Here is a 26,560-nt window from a genome sequence, read left to right on the forward strand (position 1 = left end):
ATTTATCAATCTTAGCCATAAAATTAAGTATCTAGCGGCAAGTATTATAGTTGCCTGCACCTTCAGCAAAGAAGTGTAATTTGTCTAAATGTTGACATCTTAGGACACTGAGCATTTACAATGCTTGCTTTTAGCTTTAATAAAATCTTAATAAATAAATAAAAATGATTAAATTAATAACATCGATAAAATCTTCTGTCTCAGACATTATGTTAAACACAGATTTCATCATTAGTCAGAGTTATTTTAAAAATGTTTAGATATATTATTTCTCAGAATTACCTAATTGGAACGCTGATAGTGTTCAAATCAATTAAAATATACTTGCATAAAAACTTAATCAGTCATGAACCTTACTAAACCATCCATATCGCTATGCTTTCTGTATCCTTTCAATATGTTTTGTTTTCTACACTTTCTTTATCTTGTCAGTATTCTGCATAATCAAAACCACCAACACAATTACAATATTCAAACATTAAAACAATTAAAGACAGATCATTTCTGTCTACATGCACATACAATTATTGTCCAGAATCTCAATTAAAATATTAAATCATTATAAAATGTGTTAAATATTCCAATTTCAAGGCTCAGACTCAATATAATTCTGTCTCCATGGAAACAGACTCTAAACAACACTGACTTGTAACTTCTAACAATACTTACTTTAGCATATTTAGCTTCCACCATAACATGTCCATAACACGCTCTGACACCACAGATTAACAATAGAAAAAAATGCAAATGCAGGTCTACACTGACTTTCTTCAGATTGTTGCGCACAGAGTTTGTCCATTACGTCCAGTGTCACATGTTTTTTTCAGGTGGTCTCATTCTGAAGAGTCACGGCACCTCAAGAGCTCAGCTCAGTGGCTTTTCCTTCAGTATTTCCAGGAACAACTGTATGTCAGAAGCATCAGGCTTTGCCTATCCGCTCAGAAACTGTTTTAATAGGAACTCCCCGCCGTACCACCTTGACATGGATGAAGAGGGTGGCAGGAGACAGACTGGAGCCGTCTGCGTTTAGCAGGTGAACATGACGATAACCTGGAGAATAACACAAAACACTTCAATAAAATATGTGGGAAAAAATTTGTCTAAAATAAAAGCAGTGTCACAAGCAAGTGTTCAAAGTAATGTGTGCCAATCAAAGTCAAAGTTTCAGGAACATCAGGATTAATTCAAATGCGTTTCAGAACCTTCTTGAACTTCAGATCTAGACATTTTTTAAACATTATGCTCTAGGCCACAGACTAAGAAGCTGATCTCTCAGTGATCTGAAAACTATTCTTCTTCAGGAATGGCACAAATCCCACTCTACACAGTTAGAGACTTGAACAACAACATTCCAAAAACGACTAGAGCTGTTTTGAAGGGAAAAGGTTGACTGACTCTTTATTATGTTCTTCTTACATCCTTGATAAAGATTCATGTTAGACGTTTTCAGTCTTGTGTTCTTCTGACCAAATTTTATATAGGCTAATACAGTAGTTTACCTAGAAGCATTTATAATTGTTTGAAAGAGAAGATCCAAGGCACTCTTCTTCAAAATTATTTTAAAAGCCTTTATTTAACTGGCTATATCATGGTAGAAAAATAAAATAAAAAATAAAGACATGGGGAAAAAAGCAACCCACGCGTAGCGGCACAAACAGCTTTCTTCAGGGTGTGCTTTCCAACCAAACAATTTCCTCTTTTATGTGTGCTAATTAAAAAACACCTGAGTGACATAATACATGCACATACAGAGAAAGTCCACTAGGTGGCTTACATTGCAAATTGAATCCAAAGACAAAAAAATTATGATGAAAGACAAAAGTAGGCTATACACAAAAAGCATATATCACAAAAAAGGACTGAAGTCTATTTCTTCATTCAACCCCGGGTATACTGTGGCCTGTAGCTCATATATATAGAATGTTTCTCTCTGTAAAAGTAATTTGCATTTACTTTGCTGTACTTGTGAAGACATTCCATAAGCGTAATGGTTTACTGTACAAACTGTATTATTCTATCCCTTTACACTGCCCCTATCCCTAAACCTACCTATCACAGGAAACATTCTGCATTTTTACATTTTTAATAAAACATAGTTTTTTATGTTTTTTAAGCTATTTGAATTTCGAGGACTCATGAAATGTCCTCATAAACCACGTTTAAGTTGTAATACCAGTGTAATACACGTCATTATACAAATTTGTGTCCTCATAAATCACACACACACACACACACACACACACACACACACACACACACACACACACACACACACACACACACACACACACACACACACACACACACACACACACACACACACACACACACACACACACACACACACACACACACACACACACACACACACACACACACACACCTGTTCGCAGGCTGGTGAAGGGAAGGGTGAATTGGCCAATAAAATCATTCTTAGATTTGTGGTCGTGATCTTCCACCATGAAACGCACCATGGCCAGTTCAGGCACCTGCAGCTGAAAGCTCACAGTACAATCCCAGCGGGGGTTGAAACCTGCAGGGGGAGACAAACACACACACACACACACACACACACACTCAATTTTCAATCCTGACAGGAACTTCTCTTGTCTTAATGACAAAATCTATTGTTTGTCACAGCACAGGTAAAATAAACGTGCTATTACATGAAACTCAATTAATTTACACACTATTAAAACAGCAATGTTTCTACTTCCCATTAATAAGATATTTGAATAGATCTTTAAGGATTCAAAAACCATACACCACAACATAATACCTTTAGATTACGGAAAATCTCATTTGCCTCACCATTATTGTCAATGCGCTGGGTTTTGTCACGAGCCTTATCGATGGAAACTCCATGAATCTCCACCCAGACCTGCGGGTCCACAATGGAGTTGGGGTTGTCAATGTTTATTTTAGGAAGTTGCTGAGCTGTAATCACCTGTGGGAGAAACAAAATGGCCCACAAGTAAAGTAAAAATGATTAAATGTGAATGTAGGAAAAGAGATTTATCAAAATATTTACAGGCCACATGGGAAGCAATATTTCCTGTCAGACCATCATGAAAAGCTAAACAAGAGAAGCGGAGCAGTTACTAACCCGTATGGTAAGTTGTGTGGGTATATGTCCTGGTCCTCCACCAGTGTTCTCAGGGTCAAAGTCGGACTTCGGGTGACACAGGAAGTCAGGTTTGAGCACATATCCACAGCGCCCGTTGGGCAGAAAGCGGCCCTGGTTCAGATCCATCTGCTCTCCTGGTGTTTGGAAGTTCAGAGCCACTGGAGAACAGAGAGAATGAAGCTTTCAAGCATTTACTGCTGGACTTGCAGACATGCAGGGATGTCCGAGTGCTCGTTCGGCTCACCCATCTGGCTGCCCCCGTTCCACATGTCCTGGGGGTCGTAGTTGGAGGACTGTAGTCTCTGGCCTGATGGGTAAATCCTGCTCAGCTGCCGACTGTTGTGTCGAACAAACATCTTCCCTACAGGGGACACACACAAAACAATGAACAGACACTCACGCAAGGAGCAAATCCATATTTATAAATATATATTTTAAACTACAGTTCAATAGTAGTTCAGCTCTTTTCAAAGTAGAGAAGCTGGGTTATTTAAACAGGTAGCAGATCAACATGACAAACTGCAACATTATTGCAATTTTGTTATTAATTATTTACATTTTTGTTTTAATGCTGCTAACTAATTTATATTCTCATTGTTTTTGCATACACTTAAGTTTGGGTCAGTAAGATTTGAATACTTTTATTCAGCAAGGCTGCATTAAATTGATCAAAAGTGACAGCAAAGATATTTCTATTTCAAATAAATGCTGTTCTTTTGAACTTCATATTAATCAGAGCACAACAGAAAGAGCATCAGTTTCCACAAGAATATCAAGCGGCACATCTGTTTTCAACATTGATAATAATTGTTTCTTGAGCAGCAAATCAGCATATAAAAATGATTTCTGAAGACTGGAACACTCAGCAGTGATTTTAAATTGTAATAGTTTTTCACAATATTACTGTTTTTACTCTATCTTTAATTTAAAAAATGCACCTTTGGTGGGCATAAGGACATCTTTTATGATCCACACTTTTGAACAGTAGAGTAAACAAAATTATAAACATACACTGCTTTGATTAACTAAACACATTATATAATCTGATAGTAGTTTCCTCCTATAGTTTCAATATAGATTTCTTTTTTCTCCAAAAGGTTAGCGTCACTGACCTTTGTCTTAATTATGTTTGTTTTTTTGGTTGTCACAGTTATTGTGGTTTGTGTGGTAAAGGTTGAGCTCTGAAACTGTGGTGTGACACGACCTAATAATGAAATGATGTGAGTTTGATGTAAATTTGTCATGCCGCTGGCTGTCAGTGTTGGCTGGAAGAGCAGTGTCTTTGCATTGAAAGTGATCATCTGCTCATTTATTATAAACCATCTGGTGGAGCCTTAGGCAACAGGCCCTGATAAAAGCAGTAAACATTAAAACAAAACGCAGTTCACAGTAATCTGTGAGGTACATTCATACAGCAGTGTATTTCTGGGAAGTCGCGTGCCACTTCTATTATGGTGGATATCACAGTATTATTCTAGTATCCATCCATCCACCGTATTGCTTTTTCTTAAAAAGACAGGACATGCATCTCATTGCAGTGGTTCTGTGGATCAGGCCAGTCCTAAAGCACACAGAGAATGATGTGGCTTGAGTGAATATGCAGTGTAAGATTTGTTCAGGTCATCTCACCTGAGTCTTTGATGAGTTTAAGCGCCTCGTTCTCAGAGAAAGAGGACATCACGCTAGGAGGTCTCTGATTGGCTGTCTCGAAACCACAGAAGGGCACACTCTGACAATACACCACCAGATCTGACATCTCTGGACTCAGTTTAGTGCTCACAGACTGGGGAGGGGAGGTTTAAACATGTCAATGCACATGTACACACACAGGCAGATTTTCTTCAGAGTACGTTTAGGCAGTTTATGAATTATAAACATAAACTTCATACAGTATGATGCACATAGCTGATACGTTTTCCTGAGCTGCAGTCATACTCATACCCCAATAATTATTTCAAATATGCCAAATGTTAAAACACAAATAGTACACATCAAACCACATAATCATCCAATAATTTACAAAACAGAAAAGGATTTAATAACTTGACCAGGATAGCCACTCATATCTGGACTCACCTTCCCAGAATCCTTTTTAGATTCCTTTTTGCTCCCGCCCGCTCCCACAGCAGAATCTTCATCTGAGCTATTTGTGAAGCTTATCCAGCTGTCATTCTTCCCCAGCAGACCACTCAACTTCTTCCCCTTCAGCAGGATCCGCCCCTTCAACTCCTACAGTAAAACAGGCACATGAGAGAAAGAACATTGGTGAAATGTTCACCAATACCATGAACACTTTGTTCTTCTTGGAAAATGGCCATAGTACACAGTAAACATAATCATTTACGTCAGAGGCTGAACACACCTTAAATAGTATGTAAGAATGGTGGGATGACAGAAAAGTCTTGGAAACAGCGTGAGTGAAAGAGAGGAGGGAATATCATCATACATATGAAAAAAGAGTGCTTGACACAATAAGAAAATGTACACTACATGAGTATGAGCACTTGTGTTTACTTAAATTGACTTAAGTTCATTCCTAGTACTACACAATTGCAAATGCCCTAAAGGTTTTTGTAGGCAGCAAGAGTCGGATGTTTTTACTGATAGTCCCCAGAATGTAAACAGGAAGTTTCCAAGAGCAACAAAGGAAGAATTAGCAATACCAAAAAAGTAATTTTAGACAAATCATCTGTTGAATACACACACTACTGTTTAAAAGTTTGGGGTCAGTAAGATAAAAAAAAATTGTTTTAATATTTATTCAGAAAGGATTAAAAATGGATAAAACCCCCCAAAACAAACAAACATGGTTTCCTCTAAATATTGAGCAGCACAACTGTTTCTTGAGCATCAAATCATCATATTATAATGATTTCTGAAGGATCATGTGACACTGAAGACTGGAGTAAGGATGCTGAAAATTCAGCTTTATCATCACAGTAATAAAGTATATTTTAAAATTAGGGCTGTCAAAAGATTAATCGCGATTAATCGCATCCAAAATAAAAGTTTGTGTTTACATAATATATGTGTGTGTACTGTGTATAATTATTTATATATATAAAAACACACACAATCATGTATATATTTCAGAAAAATTGGTTATATTTATATATAAAATATTTATATATAATATAAATTACATAAATGTATATACAGTATATAAATGCAATTATTCCTTAAATATATACATGAATGTGTGTGTCTTTATACATAATAATTCTACACAGTACACACACATATATTATGTAAACACAACTTTTATTTTGGATGTGATTAATCACGATTAATCTTTTGACAGCCCTATTTAAAATATATTAAAAGAGAAAACTTTGATTTTAATTGTAATAATATTTCACAATATTACTATTTTCACTGTATTTTTGATCAAATAAAGCAGTCTTAGTGAGCAGGAGACTTCTTTCAAAAACATCAAAAAATCTTACTGACCGTACATTTTTAATGATAGTGTATATGTATATGTAAATGCAAACGAGTGACAGCACATTATCGTTATGCTCAAAACATGAGGTGTGAAAAAGTTACATACAGTAACTATTGTATTACCACTGTATTAACACAGACAAATTCAGAGTAGCCTACTGCTTACTCCACAGTACCGTAGATACTACAAACTGCCTACATAAGTAGTGTGCAACATTTAACGCTTCAAACAGTAGAAAGCTACACTGAGGTCACATGACCTAATTTCAACATGGAATTGAATTCCATGTATTATTAATTATTAATTGAAGGAAGAGGAAAACTGTAAGAGTGTGTGACCTCAGGCGAGGGCAGCTGTTTGAGGGGCAGCTCGTTGAGTGGCTTTCTCAGGAGCTTTTTGCCCAGAATGGAGCTAAGGTGCTGCGCCATGACGGCCTGCTGCTCCACTGAGCAGTGAATCTCCAGAGACAAGATCAGAGGATAAGGAGACGCCTGCGAGAGAGAGAGAGAGAGAGAGAGAGAGACATTAGTGTTTGAGATAAACTATAAACTATAAAAAAATAAATAAAAAAAAACATGCTACGCTAACCCATATTGTAGCATTATACAAAGATTTTCAGTATAGGCTGTTGTTGTGCTTCATGCGTCTGCACCTTGAAGGCGTACTGAGCGATGGTCTCGATGACTTCTTTGAAGAGCACTTTGGAGGTGAGCGTGTGTCCGTGGAAGATCATGGGCTCTCCTTTATCACCGTCCCAGCAGTCCAGCTCAACACAGCGACAGCCCTGATGCAGAGCTCTAAACACACACACAAGACCCATGACTTTAACAGCAAACAAAGAGTATGAACATTAAATGTCAGCGTTACAGCGCTGTGTGTTGTATCTCATAACCCTAGTGGTTCTGTAAGTTTTGTATAGCTGCCTCTAGTCTTAGCATCAGACGTCATGCCCACAGTTGAACATCTGATGCAAAATGCACACAAAATGGGAAACACTTTGGGAGATTTGAAGTTGTTATCTGATTTGTTGAATTCCACAGGATTTCAGGGAGACGTGTGTCGTGTTCTTTAACGCTCTGTCTGGTATAAGATGGTAAGTATGTGAAGTTGCAGTAAACTTAAACAACGATCTTTCTTGAATGAATAATTAATTAGATGCTGTTATTGGTCTCTTATCGTAGAGACATTGGCTTTACATTTTCACACCAATACACAACGCAGAACAAAACAAACTGTGATTGGTTGCTTTGCATGTTGGTCTGCAATGAAGGCCAGACACTGCCATCAGTCTGAAGCTTCCGCTGGTGATCAAATATTTCATTCTGGACAAAATGCGAGCCTTGCAGAATTGGATTACCTGTCATTCTGATGTATAAGAAATTATTCATATTTGAACTCTTGCAATTTATTATTTTGATTAATATATTTTAATTGTTCCTTTTTATAAATCTTGTTAATCCCTCATTTATGAATCATTGTGAGTCATTGATAGCTATGTATTAATTTAATCATGATTAAATGTATATATATATATATATATATATATATATATAGTCTTTTACATGTTATTGGTTTCTTTAATCATTTATATATTTTCTACTATATGCTGTAATATGTTTGATTATTTCCAAATGTAAGATCTTTGGTGTCTCTTCTGTGCTGTAAGATCGGGTGTGTTTTCCATCAAAATTGTGATTACGTGGATGTACCTTTGTATCAAAATGTGTCTGTTTCCATCTCTCCAGACATAAAGATAATGCAAGATCTGCGGTATTCTCTTAAAGGTGTCAGAAACACACCGTGTCTATAATTTTTCGTCTATCTTTGCAACCGTAGCATTTGACCGGTCACGCCAACCAAGCGGTTACACCAACTATGACATAATGGGTAAGTCTGTTTGACCTTTCCTTATCAGACCAAAACACAAGTTTAGGAGGATGCAAGTTTCCTTCATATTTTTTGCTCTTATCTTGTTCTTCACTTATCTTGTGAAGATAGCGTAACATGTATTCTCTGTTTTGGTTTAGTTGTGTTTTGATTGTGTTTTGGTTCTGTTTTCCCTGTTCCTGTTTGCCTGTGTACCCTACCCTGTCATTTGACCTAGTTTCCTAGTGTGTGCCAGTTTGTTCCTTTGGTTAATTATTCCATTCACCTGTTGTTTAATTATCTAACTCATTTAGGGTATGTTTACATGACAACGATATGCTTAAAACTGAGAAGTTTTTCCATTGAGTTTTCCGCGCACAGGCGACACCATTCGTCCCTTTGGAATTATAAGGTTCTATCTGACATTTTTGTCAAAATTGAGTTATTCACATATTCTTATTCTGTGACAACTTATTTATATTATGTGATGTTGTTTTTTAAGTTGTGTACATTTTGGAACTTTTTATTTAGAAAATAAAAAGGTTCTTTCTACACAGTCGAATGGAATGCAAAAACTTTGAAGCTCAATATCTCAAAACCAGTCAGAATGCAGATAGAACCTTATAATTCCAAGGGGAAGCATTGTCAGACTTGCACTTTGAAACCTGTTTTCAAAAGTTTGTTTTCAGGCACCCAAGACGACAGTAAAGACATTTACATTGTTACAAAAGATATTTTAAATGCTGTTCTTATGAATCCTGAAAAAGTGTTTCACAGTTTCTACAAACAAGCAGCAAGACTGTTTTCAGCATTGATAATAACAAGAAATGTTTCTGAAATTAGCATATCAGAATGATTTCTGATGGATCACAGAAGGCATGAGATATGATGCTAAAAATTCAGCTTTGACATCACAGCAATAGATTACATTTTAAAATATATTAAATAGACAAAAATAAAATATATTAAAATAATTATTTTAAATTGTAATAGTATTTTACAATATTACTGTTTGTATGTTTGATTAAATTAATGCACCCTTGGTGAACATAAGAGACTTTTGAATGGTGATGGTGATGTTTTCATCTAAAGTCACCTTCATATTTTTTCCTTTTACTGGGACCTTGGGCGTAATTTTTCTTTTAATTAGTTTCTAATTTACAAACTTAATTGCTTGTCATTTCTCTCAGTCAGTGTAATAGAACACAACACAAATGGTTAGAAATGCAGACACAAGTAATCTTTGCAATTTTCCAGAATGAAGTATAAGTGTGTTTTCTTCTATCTGCTGTATCTTTGAGAGGCAGATGATGAGGTGTGTGTGGGTGGATGTTGTACCTGATATAAGGCTCAGTGCTGCTGGCGCTGGTCACCTGGTCTTTGGTCAGGTATGTATTATGAGAGGAAGAGATGTAGTAGTGAGCCAGTGGTCTGCTCATGTCCTGATACACGTGAGCGTGATCCGGGTTAAACACATCGTTCTCGTTCGAGAGCATGTACATGGTGAAACCGTTCTGGGTCATGAACAGATTCTTCTGGGCTGAGAGTCAGAAAGAAAATGTATTGGTCAAAAGCTAAAAGTTAAACACAAGCTTCAATAGAGCTGGCTGAGGAAATGTTTAACACATGCTTTTTGTCATATTTAGTTTTACTAGCATGTTACCCTCAATTCTAGTAAGAGCAATCAGGAATAACCAAGTTTTGTAACAATAGCACAATAACCAATGACGCACTACTGAGCTATGTGCTCACACTACTTCGTGGAAATGGAAAGGCGAGGTTTTTCAGCATTTCAGGCGTGGTTTTCGCTCCAGTCCTCAACAGGTTGGATTTATACATCATCAGCACACACAATGGCAAAATGAAGCCATTTTGAACTGTTTTGAATTGGCCTTTCATTTCTATTGACCGTAGAGTGCAGTGGACAGGAAATAATGGGAGAACATCAAAAGAAATGTGAGCTAGATTTGAACTGATGGTGCCTGCATGAACATCATGAGGGTCACATGTTAAGCCACATTTCTACCACAGGAATTAGGAACTTTGGGGTGGTATGCGGTGTTTCTCGACCGCAGGGACCAGGATTAGGGATTAAACATTTCCCCCTCAGAAAGTTCCTGCTTGCGAGGTAGTACTTTTTCAAAGTTCAGGAACTTTCGGGGAAGGGACTTGGTTGCTGATGCTGATGAACACCATTTTTAAAAATATGTTGTGGTGTGTGCAGTCCAACATCACCTGGCTAATTTGCCTAATCTTCACGGTACTTTAGACCGCGGTGGAAATGCAGAAAGCAACAGGTCTGGGGGAAAAAAGTTCCTGGGACAAATTGTTCTGGGTAATTTCGGTGGAAACGCGGCATCTTATATTACAGCAGTACAGTACAATTTTTTTAATGTAATATTACATACAAAAATGATATACTGTACACAGTATATTGTGCTTAACAAATTTATTAGGCCTCCTGTCATAATGAAGTGTCTGTTGTTATTGACTTCCAAATAGTTCATAGTTGTTCCCAAAAAATTGCTTTTGACTAAACTTTTGTGAATCCACTAAATCCCTAATTTGCTCAAAAGCATTCAAGACCGGAGTTTGACTTGGCCAACTATGACTAAAGAGTTTACTGGTGGATTAACCATTACACAAACAGAAAAGGGGATTTTGGTAATCACCAATACTTAGTTAGTTTAGGGCAGCTGTGGCACAAACCTTACATTGGGTGGTGGTCTAATAAATCTGTTAAGCACTGTAAGCACACATATACAGGTGAAACTCGAAAAATACAGCTTATGATATTATATTACCCTTTCACAATATTCTAATTTTGAATTTGGGGTTTTCATTGGGGTTTTCACATGGCTGTGAGCCATAATCATCAAAATTATAACAAATGAAGGCTTGAAATATCTCACTTTGCATGTAACTAATGAGTCTATATAATATATTAGTTTCACCTTTTAAGTTGAATTACTGAAATAATATATTATATATATATACAGGTGAAACTCAAATATTTTGAATATCATGCATATATATGTATATATATTAGTCAACATTTAAAGTGGATCAAAAAGGTTAATCAAAGTTGTCCTACAAGAACGGGTATTGTTCAAAATTAAACTTTGATCAATGGTTTTGATCCACTTCAAATATTGACTACTGTGTGTAAATATAAATATATAAGTGAACCAGTGAGAAAGAGTAGGGATATAGATATTGTGCATGCATATTGAATGGCGAAATGTTTTGCTGAGAGCTCACACGCCCGTAATGAATAAGCTGAAAACTTCATTGTACAAGAGTCTTGACTGAATTAAAGGATTAATATTAAGCTTTCCAGCTTAATATATAATCCTAGTGTGCCCATAAACATGCCTTTGATAACAAATAATGATGGCTGTGTACCCCAGTTGTTGAGTTCATAGGTGTGGATGAGACTCTTCGCATGGGCCAGCGATGGGTCCTCGCCCTGGTCTCCAAGAAAATCCCGCAGCTCCAGTGTTGTGAGCACACATCCGTTACTGGAATAATGCCTGAACACCGCGTCCAGCTCCGGCCTGCGCATCAGCTCACGACAGAACTCCTCAATCTCCACATGATCCAGCCGCCCGTCACAGGAACGATCACACTTCTACAGACAAGAGGAGGAACAAAAGAGAAAGATTGCTCGAGGCTTAATTTAATTTAAACACGTTTTTTTTTACTGTTACAACAACTCCTGCCACTTATATGGATCTCTCACACAAACCTTAAAGAGGGTGCGAGCATACTGTTCGTTCAGATCAATGTTGATCAGCTGTAGCAGATGTCTCACTTCGTCGTAGCTCATCTTCCCATCCTGGTTCTGATCTGCACGTCTCAGATAGCCTCGAATCCAAGTGTGCACAGTTAGGGAAAACTTGACAAAGCCATAACATGCATACACAGCATGATGCCAGCTAACAATCTCTCTGCAACCCAACCTCAGCCCAAAGGAAGTTACTTAGTTTGTAATTAAATGAAAACGAATATAGTGCTAATAACAGAAAATATAAACTATTCAATTAAAATATATTAATAAAGTGTATTAATATAGGCCTATTATAAATATATAAAAAAATATATAAAATGAATTTATGATGAAAATATATTTTAACACATTCTTTGCATATGCACTGTAACTATTTTAACTGTGAGTTAAAAGCTTGATGAGAAAATAACAAAAAAGGTTTTGGTCGTAACATTTTACAGTACCAGTGTCATGTCAGATCAAATTTTAGACGGATTTACATTTCAGACAATTTAATTGCCTTGAATTGTGCAGAATTGTAAAAATAAGAATAGTTTGTAAACCGCTTTCTCAAACACTTCCCACTCTTCAACTGCGTCAGGCTAGTTACTGTAGGCTCAAACAAACATCCAAAGTTTCGAATATAACTTATAGGCAAAATTGGAATATCGCATAAAACATTTGCAAATAAAGCACTGTTTGCATCTCATGTTTTCAAGAGAACAAAATATTACTTCCTGAGCTGGCAAACTGGCACAAAATATCTGTAATAAAAATGGAAGTTACTACAATTGGGGAAGCCACTTTTTCCACCCCTGTCATGTTCTCTTTTGTTGAGATGCTGGTGTTTGGGAACGCAATCATGTGAGACACTTCTGGGAGAGAATTAAACCAAATTATTCTCATGGCAGACTTTGATTCAGGCATTTCAGAATGACCAAACCCACATTTGAGATGCTGTGCAATGAAATTGGTCCGCTGGTTTGTCCAGTATTCCAATCACATCCACTGCTGAGGCAAAGTCACATACGTTTTTTTTTATTGCGCATCGAGGGATTGTTTCGGTAAGGTAATGTTTTTGTCAGATAAAAAATGTATCCGCCTCAATTTCTCATGCACATTTGTAGATTAAAAGCGCATCTTGGCATTTCCATCCAGCAGTTTTTTATGCAATACCCCAAAAAGCGCATACAAATAGGTGGATGGAAGCATGTTTTGATTCAGGGAAATCAACATATGCCTGGTACAAATAAAAGTATTTTAACTTAAACTGACACACTTTTAGTTGGAAAATTTAAATTAGAAGCTGCACGTAGTCAAAAATTAACATTGCACCTGAAACTAAAAAAATGTAAAGAAAAAGATAATAAAGGGCATTCATGTTGAAAAGATAATAGAGTGAAAACCACATTGGGAGAAAGAGAAACAAGACAAAGGTATTTCAGATGAGAAGAGATAGCATGTGCCGTGTGGTTCATGTGTGCGTGTAGAAATCTGTTCTACATCTGGTCTATATATAGTCAGCTCTCTCACTGAGTAATGGAGACGTTTACACGTGCATTTATTGGCAAATGGTGGCCAATGCAACTTGACCTAAGCCTTCTGTTTAAATACTATAATTAAATGTGTATTAAATGCTGTACATGGCACTAATGTGCTAGAGGTTTCACCCTGCAGGTATGGCTTTAAGGATATTGGTCCAGCTTTTCTTTCTGACTCATGTTGGAGACTCGGTCTTTGAGTGTGCGGATGCCTCGCACCCAGCGCTCCGCTTCCTCCTGTGTGGGGCAGCACAGATCCAGGCTTTTCCTTCCTCCACGGAAGACCACAGTGAAGCAGTTGCTCTCTGGAACCAGACCTGCCATCCGTCGCAGACACTCCGACTGACAGCCCTCCCGCACACACTCCACCTCCGTCACAGAGACTGACAGAGAGAAAACACAAACAAATGAGTGCTTAGTCCATTACTTCTGCTATTCATTTACATATTATGTTACTTAAAGGTATTTTCGGCACCTCGAGTGGCACCAAATAGAACTGTGCAAAGAAATTAATCAAACAAGTTTCCAACATCGATCTTTAATGTCATTATGTCAGGCCCAGTCAGGCGACTCAAACAAACAGAACTACAATTCTGTTTTGGTGTTACTAGTGGTGCAGAAATTAAACAAACGAAACGAAGTCTTAGTTGTGTCAATCAAAAGAACATTCATTTAAGCAAAATTTTAATTAAACACAATGTTTTAACAGATGTTTAATTCAAGTGAAAGGCTTTCTAACTCTATTAGTTATATTAGAAACCATAAACAGTCTGGGAAATAATAAACAAGCAACCGGAACACACACAGCTAAAAAAAATAAAGAAATTTTAAAAAATCATTATTGTTAATGCAAGGAGTTCAAAGACGTCAGTGTGTGAAGCTGGACATGAGGATTAATTTGGCTCTTGTAAAACATGACCTGTGCAACAGAGTGCCAAAAAAAGTTCACGATGTGCCCTCATTACTCCTAAAACACACACACGCACGCACGCACGCACGCACGCACGCACACACACACACACGCACGCACACACACACACACACACACACACACACATTACATAGACAGAGTCTAATACTCTTCAAGTGTGCATATCAAGTCAGCTATAATGAGGACTCATAGCACAGCACAGACACTGGTCGCAACAACAACATCTTTGATATGTGGAAACTCCTACACTGCAAATAAACGAAGAGACACAAGGGAAGACAGACACAAGCTCTTTTAAATGGCAAAGACTCTCTGCCCACTTCCAACAGCCATCTGACAAACACGCATTCATGATTCTGGTGTGTATGTCTGAAGAAGGGTGTTAATTTTAACAGCGTGCGCTGAGACATGTGCAGTGAATGGGCGTTTACTATGCCACTGGCATTCCTCACTAATGCCCACTGCATAGATCTATGCGAGCATGAACTCTCCGGGGGTCCGGCCCTGCATCTGCCGCCCAATGCCTAACAGCACGATGACATCTTTATCTATCTTTATCTACCCTAATAAATAGCCAAAATAACAGGGATGACGTGGTGCATGATGTAACGTCACATGTACAAACACATAATGCGAACACACACAGTCATGCACTAAGTGGACTATGTTTATTCCCTCAAGTGTGTGTGGGTCAGTCACTGAGTTGTGAGGGGCATGCTGGGATAGGACAGGAGCAGCTGAGCCTGCATTCCTGAACCCAGCGTGACGCAGCACAAGACAGAAACAGAAAGAGAGGCCGTCTCGTCTCTTCTTCTGCTGCACTCTGAGTTGAGCAGTACAATCAAATAAGTGTCACATTATCAAGTGAGCTTTATTTTATACACAACCATTCAAAAGTTTGTCAACATAAGTCTCTTATGTTCACCACGGCTGCAATTATTTGATAAAAAAAATACAGTAAAAACAGTGATATTATGAAATACTATTACAATTGAAAATAGCTGTTTTCTATTTTAATATACTATAATGTATTCCAGTGATGGCGAAGCTGAATTTTCAGCATCATTACTACAGTCTTCAGTGTCACATGATCTCAAGATCTCAATGCTGCTCAAGAAACATTTCTTATTATTATCAATGTTGAAAACAGTTGTGCTGCTTAATATTGTTGTGGAAACCGTTATGCATTTATTTTCAGGATTTTCGGTGAATGTTAAGTTCAAAAGAACAGCATTTATTTCAAATAGAAATCTTTTGTAACAGTAGCTTTGTTGTACTGCACTATTAAACAGATATATTAAGCCTTTTTTTCTACAAAACTACAAAAAGGGGAAAAAATTTATGCTTTCACAAGTTTACCCATCTATACTACACATTATGTTCCTTACATTAAGTCTATCATTTTATGCTGAATAGCGATGAACTACCATGTGATCAAATATAGTAAATATGATGAATATAATTTTTTCCCCAAATGTTGTCCCAACCAGCCTAACAGAGAGTCCACTGAACATTTCATATTGAACAATGTTACTGATTTGCCGAGAGTGAAAAAAGTATAGTAATACTGTATACTGTAAAGAATATTGTTGTTTCCAAATATACTTCCAAATGAATATATGTGAGGTTTTGTGGTGTTAGAAAGAGGTTAAAGAGGTCTGGAAGGGTTTAACCCCTTTGAGGGGTTAAAGAGGTCTGGAAGAGGTGTTAGTGAGACCAGTAGGGGGCGCTCACCCTGTGGTCTGTGTGGGCCCTAACTCCCCAGTGTAATGACGGGGACTCTATACTGTCAAAGAGCACCGTCCTTCGGATGAGACGTAAAACCGAGGTCCTGACTCTCTGTGGTCATTAAAAATCCCATGGCACTTCTCGTAAAGAGTAGGGGTGTAACTCCGGTGTCCTGGCCACATTCCCTCCATTGGCCTTTGCCAATCATGGCCTCCTAATAATCCCCATCCACTGAATTGGCTCTATCACTCTCTCTCCTCTCTCCACCTATAGCTGGTGTGTGGTGAGCGCACTGGCACCGTTGTACTGTGGCTGCCGTCGCATCATCCAAGTGGATGTTACACACCGGTGGTGGTTGAGGAGAGACCCCGACATGATTGTAAAGCTCTTTGGGTGTACAGTAGTACATATGAAAGCGCTATATAAATGCCTCATTCTATTCTATTCTATTCTATTCTATTCTATTCTATTCTATTCTATTCTATTCTATTCTATTCTATTCTATTCTTGAGTGGAACACTCATTGATATTTAAGTTGAGTGCCTGTATAAACTGAACTTCAAATGTGTGTGCTTCACACGATCTGTTTTACTGCATGTTAGTGTCTGATGTACCGAATTAGTTCCATAAAGCTCTATGTTTTACTGAAGTGGATGATTGACAAGTGAGTGGGCGGACTTTTAATGTCGCCTAAGGTGAGTCAAGATGCTTTTATGTTTACACTGCAAACGCAGCACATCTGAAGGAGTCAAAAGAAACAATAAAGCAGAAATCTGTTCCAATTAAAATTAAAACACCAATTATTACATAATCAACAATGTCTTATAAAGAACTATTTACCAAAATAACAAAACATCTAAAATGAGTTGCACAGGGACATATGTGCTTACTAACACTATACCCAGTGATTGTGTGTGTGTGTCAGAGAGCACACATTATTAATCACAGTGAGTCACATGATTAGTCACAGGTTCACTTTTATCCTCAAGGTTTCAGAAGTCATCAGAAAGACCCATAAATCCCCCTGAAAGCAGAGATTATTCATAAACATAATGACCTGGGCTTTAACCTACAGTATTGTATGGCTAGATGTGTATATGGAAACTTTGCAAGTTTCAAAATCCAGAAACATATCACTATAACTGTAGAAACATGCATTCACTTACATGTTTATATCACTATACAAAAGCTTCCAATGTGCTGTTCACAGTTATTTGACAGAGAGGCTGAAGGCTCCCTAAATAGGGTCCACCAACACCTGTGGTCTAATGAGAGAAATACCGTTCCCATACTCCAGTGAAGGTTCATGAATGGGATTATAGCAGGAAGTCTGATTCTCTTCACTTTCACAGCAGATTATCATTTCATCTGAAGAGCATAAGTGTGATTACAGATTAACAATCATCGGAACAACTAGAGATTAGGGATGACAGAGCATCCCATAATGTCTCGTCACTGATGAATCTGTGGTACGTTTCCATTATAGCAAAGGTTACATTTGTGTGATTAAAAAAGATTAACAATCACCTGAAAAGCAAGGTGAAAGTTTTCAAAAACTTTTTAGTAGAAAGATGGTGTAATGTTTAAAATTTTCCGAGAACATTAAAAAGTAAGGTTCCCAACATTTGTTGTTCCCAACAGTTAAAAAAAATCCAACTTTTCATAAAGGGAGCTTTAGAAAGTTCTTGTTCATAATTACAGTTCAAACCTTGAAATATTTCCAGTTTAATTTCCTTGTCGAACAAATAAAACAAGGAAATTAAACTGAAAAGAAGCTGAGCGTCTAAGCCAGTCTACGCTGTATATATAGACACAAACACACACCTGCACACATGCATTAATGAGTTCAGATATATACACACACAACTTTATGGGTTTTCTGTTTGCTGATGCACTGATTGGAAAGTCCCGTCCCTCAACAAAAACCTGCCAAGCAATATATCACACAGAGCAAGTATGGTCAAATATGAGTCAGTTTACTATGGGGAAAAAAGAATAATACTGGATCCCCAACATGAAGTTCAAGGACATATTCATATATTGAACTATTCATCCGAAAACAACAATTCTGTCATTATTTATTCATTCCAAAACTGTCCAAACATTAAAAAGTTCAGTCAAAATAAAACAAACTAATGACTTTAATGATACTTGTCTGTCAAAAAAAAGTAACGTCTTTGAATTTCTTTTTTTGTCTGTTTAATCAGCATGTCATGCAACTGACAGCCCTAATTATAATATAAACTTGAAATGGTTCAAAAACAACAAAAGGCGGTCCATGTCTCATTAGAATACAAGACATACAGTATATTGTGGTTGCACCTGTACTGACTCATCATTGTACAACCTTTCTGCATTATTTATGTATCTAGCGCAGCATTTAGGCCTTTCTTACGTCAATTGAAAATCTTTACCTCGATTGACCTGTGATTAATTGGTCACTGCTACAGTTCCTTACACTAAGCCAAATCCATCCGTCCTGTTAAAAAAAAAAGTGGCATTCATTTTCTAAAAGTTTAACGTCATAAGATGTAATGCCTGCTGTGTCCTTTGGGATGAGGTTAACAATAGGTATACAAAGAGAGCAGAGCATTAATAATGTCTTGTTTTGACTTAAAGCCAAGTATGAGGTCAGGGTTGAGAGGAGAAAGAAGAACACTAGTTGAAATAGCCTGTTTGTTTTCTCATTATTATTATTCCTCTAGGGTGTGACTATGACTCCTTGATCTGACTAGTTAAGAAAAATATCCCATACTGTGATTGAGACCAACATATGCTAAAGCAGTATTAAAGCCTCTCATTCACATGTAAAGGTCTGGGATCACAGATCCTGAATCCCTATGATCATGACATCAGTGCACCAGCAGTGTCTACACAGTACACAGTAAAGTAATTTCTGAATCATCAAACTCTTTCTGTATTGTAAGAATAAATTCATAAATGAATTAATTCCCTAGACAAAACCCTTGAACTTGTGAAGAAGGCTTACTAAATTAAACCTCAAATTTCAAGTTGCATTTTGTTTCTGTGTGATTCAAATTAAACAAATAAATAATATGTTGTAAAGATGTGGGAAGGTACATTCTGTAGAAACACTAAATATCTTGTTAAAGGGCCTCAGGAACTCACTTACTAAACTGACCCTAAATTATGCACTTTCTCAGCTAGCCACACAAATTGCGAACTGAAAAGCTGGAATTTGATATTTGTGTGCAGTTTTGTATGCAGCTCAATCACATGTCTGGCGAGGTGACATACAGTACTCACAGGTCTGCTGTCTCTTGCCCTTGCGGGAGGTTTTGCTGGACTCACACCACACCGTCACACAGTCCTCCAGAAGCTTCAGTCTCCTGTCCTTCCTCCAACGCTGAGATCGAACCTTCACCATCTTTGATCCCTGCAGCATCACAAGCACATCTTCATCGTCCAACACACCTATGACACACAAACACACACAACGTTACAATAAACGCTCCTTCTGTCATTTCTAGATGTTTTCCAGTCTGTCCAACACACCTGCTACATGCTGTAAACCTGAAGTGTCAAGTCTCCAAGAGTTACACATGCTGTAATACACTCATAATGTGCCGTCCCAGGGTTCTTCTCGTATTCTACGTGCCAGCGACTAACACTTCCCAGCACTGCGTCATACAATGCTTTGATGTTTCATCCAAAATATAAACCAAAATCAACACATACTTCCAAAATAAATATATATGTGCACACTCACACATACTGGAGATGTGAGAGCAATGGCAGGTCAGATTCTACAGTCACAACATTGAGGAATGAAGTCATGCCACAGTGATTTAAGACGCTTTCTGGTTTTTTTTCACATTCACATTTCAAAATGTGTTTTTGTCACATTTTCATTCTTAATCATCTTGGTATGTTTGTTGCTCAGATTACAATTGATTTCTCTCCTCCACAGGCTTGTGCAAGCTTGGAAAAATACTGGATTGCAAAGATTGCAAAATTGCCAGTGCACACTGAGCTCTTTACAGACTTTTCAAAGCTAAGTTAAGCCTGGCTGTGCAGTCCATGTGCTACAATAGGCTGAACTGGAAAAAAAAGAAAACAGTTTGAGGGAGGATTTCAGTAAGAATGAATTGTGCTCTCTGAAAGAGTGGCTTATTTGCACACACTCTGTTGCTTTAGCGACAATTCACTGAAGGAAGTAGGTAAAATCTTGCTGACTAACATTAGCAAGCTAACAGCTTAGCGTGCTAACTTATTATTGTGGTAAGTGATTAAGAAAAGCTTGATTGATTATATGAATTACTGCCACCAGAAAATGCACACAAACATACAATCAAAGGTTTGGGGTTGGTACATGTCTTTAATTATTTGTTTACTCGGGCCATAGACTGCAGCTTTATTTGTGCCAGGCAAACAGTCGTGTGAATAAGCTGCGGTCTAAAAGCCATGTTTGCACTGAGAAGAATGACAATGACTTAAAGCGCAGAGTGCATTTAGTGCCTTTAACTGGATTGAGCAGTGAACAATGCACAAGTTTTTGCACTGAAATACTGTATGCAAATATTCTCTGATTCTCTCCCAGAGCTTTAATTGGGCTCAAAAAGACCTGAAAAAAAGATAGAGGTCACAATCACAGTGAAATGGCTGCTGCGCATTCTTTCACAGCATGGAGATTTGCTCTAGTCAACACTACTTCAAACCCTCTTATCTTCTTCAGCTCTCTGAAGTGTGATAAAACATTGCTTTCTTTCATTTTGAATATCTTTTCAGTCAATTAAATCAAAGAGAAAAACTGGAGTGACAGTAATGGACCTAGAAGTAAATAATATAAAAAGTTGAGAAAGAAGAGAAATGATTGAGAGAGGATAGAGGCAGTGCAAAGTTGCAAACTCTCTCAAACTGCTTCTGCTAAACAGCCAAGAGTGTTTGCAGCAAAGAGACCCTCACCACGGCAACCAGAATATAAAGACCCTGATAAAGTATCTCTGACAAGCGTGTGTGTATGTGTGTTAGTAAAAGACAGCACAGAGGTCAGGGGGGAAAGCTGAGGGATGGAGGGAGTTTTTTGTGTTATTTTGCTACTGGGAACACGACAATGAAATGCCATCACAAACTAAAATAAATCATGGAAATGAACGCTTTCGTGAAATATATGATTTAAGGGTCAAAATGACCAAAACTACACATTTATTACACATTTTTATAAAAACCCATACATTTCAATGTATAATAGAATGCGTGTAATATAATTCTACGAGTAACAGAAATTACAATAGCCATTGCGTATGCGTGTCCGTTAAGTCCACAAGACCGTATATCCCAATTCCCACATTTTGCAGAGCTTGCAAGCACTTAAAATATAGAAAGCTAATTCAAAATAATAATAAATAACACTATAATAGTATATAATACTAAAATAAATAACACTGCATATCAGAAGCCTAATAAGTGCAAATTTATTTTACACCGAGCGTGTCGCCTCGATGAAACCAAGCTGCAAAAAATGGTTCATTTAGACATCTGTGCTGTCACAATTATGGATCTCATATTAGACGTTTCTGACTAAAGAATTTGGCATTTTCTTTTGTGAATATGCGCCACAATGTGTCTTTGCAAAGGGTCAAAAACCTGTAAGTGCAGCACAGACATCGGACTGCAACCCACAACACATAGATGATGTCACTTATTTCATATGCAAACAGGTTAGCAGTCATAATAGAGGTCACTTACTTAGAAGTCATAATGATATCATACAGTACTGAAAACAGGAGACTTAATTCTAAGGGTAAGTGAGAATGAGGAAGAGGAAGCTGGTCATGCAGAAATTAAAACTACCAATTCAGTTGATTTTTGGATGAAAAAACCTTGATTAACTTTAAAGTTCACTACTGTTCAAAACTTTGGGGTCAGCAATATTTTTCTATTTTAGAAACTAATACTTTCATTCAGCAAGGATGCATTAAATTGATCAAAAGTGATTGTAAAGACATAATGTTACAAAACATTTCAAATAAATGCTGTTATTTTAAACTTTATTTTTCATCAAAGAATCCTGGAAAAATCATATCATGGGTTTCCACAAAAATATTAAGCAGCCGGGCAGTTTTCAACATTGATAATAATATGAAACATTTCTTGAGCAGCAAATCATCAAATTAGAAAAAATTCTGAAGGATCATGTGACACTGAAGACTGGAGTAATGCTGAAAATTCAGCTTTGACATCACAGGAATAAATTACATGTACAATATTTTAAAGCAGAAAACTGATTTTTTTTTTTTAATTCTAATAATGTTCTAATAATTCTAATAAATTCTACAACCCCAAACTTTTGACTAGCAGTTCTTGTGTTCCTCTATTCTAAGTCAATTTGGATAAAAGTGTCTACTAAATTAATACATTTAAACATAAATGTAGACTATAGACTTCAGTGAAAAAAAAAAATGATTATAAAAAGTGAAGAGGTGTCTCATATTTTATTGCACATATGCAACATATTCCCCCAGTTTCACAGACAAGGTTTAAGTTAGTCCCAGACTAAAATGCATGTTTGAGCTGTTTCAACTGAAAGAAACTTGCACTGACTGATATATCTTAAAATATGTCAGCGCCATTGTTTTGTCTCAAGATGCAGACCAGCAATGTTTTTTTTCAAAGGCACATTTATAAAACCACTTACCTAATTGAACTATGGCCTAATCCTGGTTTAATCTAAGCTTTGTCTGTGAAACCAGGCCTTAGACTATTACGGTTCCCTACAGTTCACCTAAGGTGCATTTTGTCCATAGTAAGCATATCTATATTTAGAATAAATGTGGGGCAATTGGAGGACTTATTCTCTCTCGTTACTTGCAGAAGCACAAGTACAGTAAACCAACTAGAGAAACTTGGGAGCAACTTAATATATAAACTGGGTTTATCAACAAATCTCATTCCTAAACCAACTGATTAACTGTTTTCTCATTCAAGAACCTCTTGATTATTCCCACTGGAGAGCTGTATTTTGAAGTGCTGGCACATTGAATCACGCCACTGAAGAGCACCAACTTGCACAGCCTCTTCATACAAGCCACTCAACATTATTTTACAAGTGCAATAAATCGAAACACTAATAATATTTCTAGAATATCTATTGACACAGTAGCCATGGCAGAGATAATTCAGCACTATGGCAACCATGGAACAGGTCTTGCTAAAACATTCAATAAAAATAACTATTTCTCCATAAGTTGCTATGGAAAGTAATACTTATGAGCACAACATTAAGTACGGATAATTAAACTGAGGCAGGGTTTCTGACGCAATAGTTCAAGCTAAGCTCTTTCTCAAGTAACTGTAGTCACAGTGCTTATGGAAAGAAGCCAGCGAATGTAGACGAGTCTTCAGCAGGTCTTGTACTTGATATAGCGATGATATTCAGCACATTCATAAATTAATGCAAAAGAAACCCAGCTAAAACAGGCAGAGGTGTGATACACAACTGATGAAAGAGCTGCCGAGTTCAATAAAAGCGCTGCAATAAAAGACCAGCGCTGTAAAACAATGACATAAACACTTCATTTCCTTGGAAATCAGACAATGTTCATGAAGAATGCTGCATAATACTACGCTATACAGGAATTCCAGGATTACATGATATATCAGTCATATAATGACATCTATTTTAGATATTTTCAAATGCGGTCATGTGAAAAAGAACTGACACCTTTTTGAATTCTGTGGTTTTATGTATTGGGACATAAATCATCTGATCCTTGACAAAAAATGTTTTATTATCTGGTCCTTTGCAGGTCTTAAAATGAGGTAAATACAACCTCAGATGAACAACAACATATGACATAAAACCCCGTGTCATTATTTATTTAACAAAAACTAAGCCAAAATGGAAAAGCCATGGGTGACAAAGTAAGTACCCCCATACTGCTTCCATAGGAATTAAAGAGGGTAAGTAGCAGTCAGGCGCTGCTAATCAAATGCCTTTGATTAACTGGTCATCAGCAAGTGTGACCAACTCTATAAAAGCAGTAGTTTTGGCAGTTTGCTGGTCTGGAGCCTTCAGGTGTGTGTCAACACAATGCAAGGAGAAAAGACATCAGCAATGATCTTAGAGAAGCAATTGTTGCTGCCCATCAATCTGGGAAGGGTTATGCGGCCATTTCCAAACATGTTGAAGTCCATCATTCTACAGTAAGTTGCTCAGCAAATTCACTCCAATGTCAGATCATGCAGTGCTCAGAGAAACTCCATAAAACCCAAGAGCTACATACATCTATGGCTATGTTTACACGGAAACGATCTGAAGAGAAAACGCAAAAGTGGCGTTGCGTTATCACTTTTTATTCTGCGTTTAGACGAGCGTTATGAGGGGGTTGTATTTATCTAATTTTAAGACCTACTAACGACCAGATGATTTTTATTATGTTCTGATACGTAAAACCATAAAATTCTAAAGGGTGTCCTTTCTTTTTCACATGACTATTTTAATCTTTCCACCCTCTTATCGTGGTTCATTTCAAAAGTGTAAAGGATAAACTAGCACATATTTTGGTTTGGTTACAGAACTGCGCTGATACTAACAAGACCTGTGTTAGTCTCAGATAAAAGCCTGCTGTTTAATATGGTACGGTAATTGAAAAATAAATGTTGATTTTAAAAAAGGAAAATATGTTGAATTGTTTTTTTACGTGGACAGCATGGGCCATAGGTGTAGGTGTTGGTGACCTCAGATGGAGTCGTGCTGCTGAAAGGCGGAGATGAGACGTAAACATGAGTGGGAAAATAATAAGTGTGTGAGAAGAACCAGTGGTTATGAGAGAGACAATGTGGTTATGCCAATTGTGAAAGAAAATATGTCAGGCCATAAATATAATATAATATATTACATACATTGTAGCAGTATCAATTAAGTCTTAGGGGAATGGTCATACAGGACGAGCTCTTGCATTCAAAAACAAAATGTTGTTAAAAAAAGGAACACATTATAATTAATTTGAACTTGACAAGCTGTCTTGAAAAAACAACAACAAAGAGCTCCATCTGATGCATGTGTACATAGACCAAGTCCTACAAGCAAAAGAACAGATGCATGAACTTTCATTTAGTTTCCTAATGTATAACACAGCAAGAACATTAGCAAAAAAATGAGGAATTGTGAAAACTTTGCACAAATCGTCCTTAAGTGCACCCAACTTTGATCCTTCATGAAAATTATATGAATGAATTATTGATTATGGTAAAACAGGTCTAAAGCCATATGATTAAATTGTTTATTAAAGTGCATTACAAAAGACACACACAAAAAAATGCTCTAAAAATTATTCTCACTGCAGTTGGAATAACAACTGCTTCCAGAAAATAATAATAAAAAAAAGAGTGATACAAACAGTGAAAAGTCCCAGCACTATAATGCTTAAATATGCAAAGAAAATCAAACTAGAGGACCAGAACTAATTAAACTATTGTTTAATTATAATTGTACCATTATAATTGTATAAATATATCAAATCACAAATCTAGGTACCAATGCAAAAATTACGTGTAGCCTATCGCGTAGGCTATTTCACAAAAACAGGGTTTAAAAAGTCTCAAAGACAATAAAGGGTTAATAAAACCGCAAATCTCGTGAGTTCACATTCATATGTCATGATGACACGCAAAATGAACAGATGTCAAAGAGTTAAATGTCTTTATTGATTTAATGTGGAATGGGTGAATTTGCTCATATGACTAACAAAGTGATCTAGAAGTTAGTTGAGATTGCGCTTATAGGCTACTGTCAGTACAGTGACAAACTAGTGTCTGTGGGTTAAACATAGCATGCATACTTAAAGTAACATTCAGACTCAAGAGTAGGCTATAGGCATTTTTGTCTTAATGTATGATCATCTCACCAAGCTTCCGAAGCGGATCGTGGGTTTTCGACTCGAACCCTTTAGTGTCAGTCTGAACGGTCTCTGGTTTCTTCTTTCTCCCCAACATGTTGAATATATTCCGTCGGTTCCAGTCGCAACTCCTTATAACCGACCTGAACCGAGAGGTAAACGTGAATCAATAGACAAAAAAAAAAAAAAAGTCCAGAAGTGCGCGTTTAAATCTTTCGGTCAATGCATGTGAAGGCAGCGCTGCTGTTGCGACGCCTGTCGTAACACTTGACGCTTCTAAAAACACAGCGCGT

At 37.1% G+C, this 26,560-nt stretch overlaps 1 protein-coding gene across 1 annotated transcript; it reads right to left on the bottom strand.

Moving 5' to 3' along the window:
* Nucleotides 1-118: 118 nt before the first annotated feature.
* Nucleotides 119-26,560, bottom strand: plcd3a (phospholipase C, delta 3a). The gene is made up of 15 exons (XM_079611513.1): nt 26,277-26,560; nt 19,675-19,842; nt 13,903-14,131; nt 12,187-12,316; nt 11,844-12,069; nt 9,777-9,978; nt 7,225-7,369; nt 6,911-7,063; nt 5,204-5,356; nt 4,757-4,910; nt 3,372-3,488; nt 3,107-3,285; nt 2,812-2,947; nt 2,384-2,533; nt 119-1,050 (listed from the first exon to the last, which is right to left on the bottom strand). The coding sequence occupies exons 1-15, from the start codon at nt 26,362-26,364 to the stop codon at nt 920-922; spliced, it is 2,361 nt and encodes a 786-aa protein (XP_079467639.1). The 5' UTR covers nt 26,365-26,560; the 3' UTR covers nt 119-919.

The sequence above is a fragment of the Phoxinus phoxinus genome, assembly GCF_949152265.1.
Source record: "Phoxinus phoxinus genome assembly, chromosome: 1".
Taxonomy (NCBI): domain Eukaryota; kingdom Metazoa; phylum Chordata; class Actinopteri; order Cypriniformes; family Leuciscidae; genus Phoxinus; species Phoxinus phoxinus.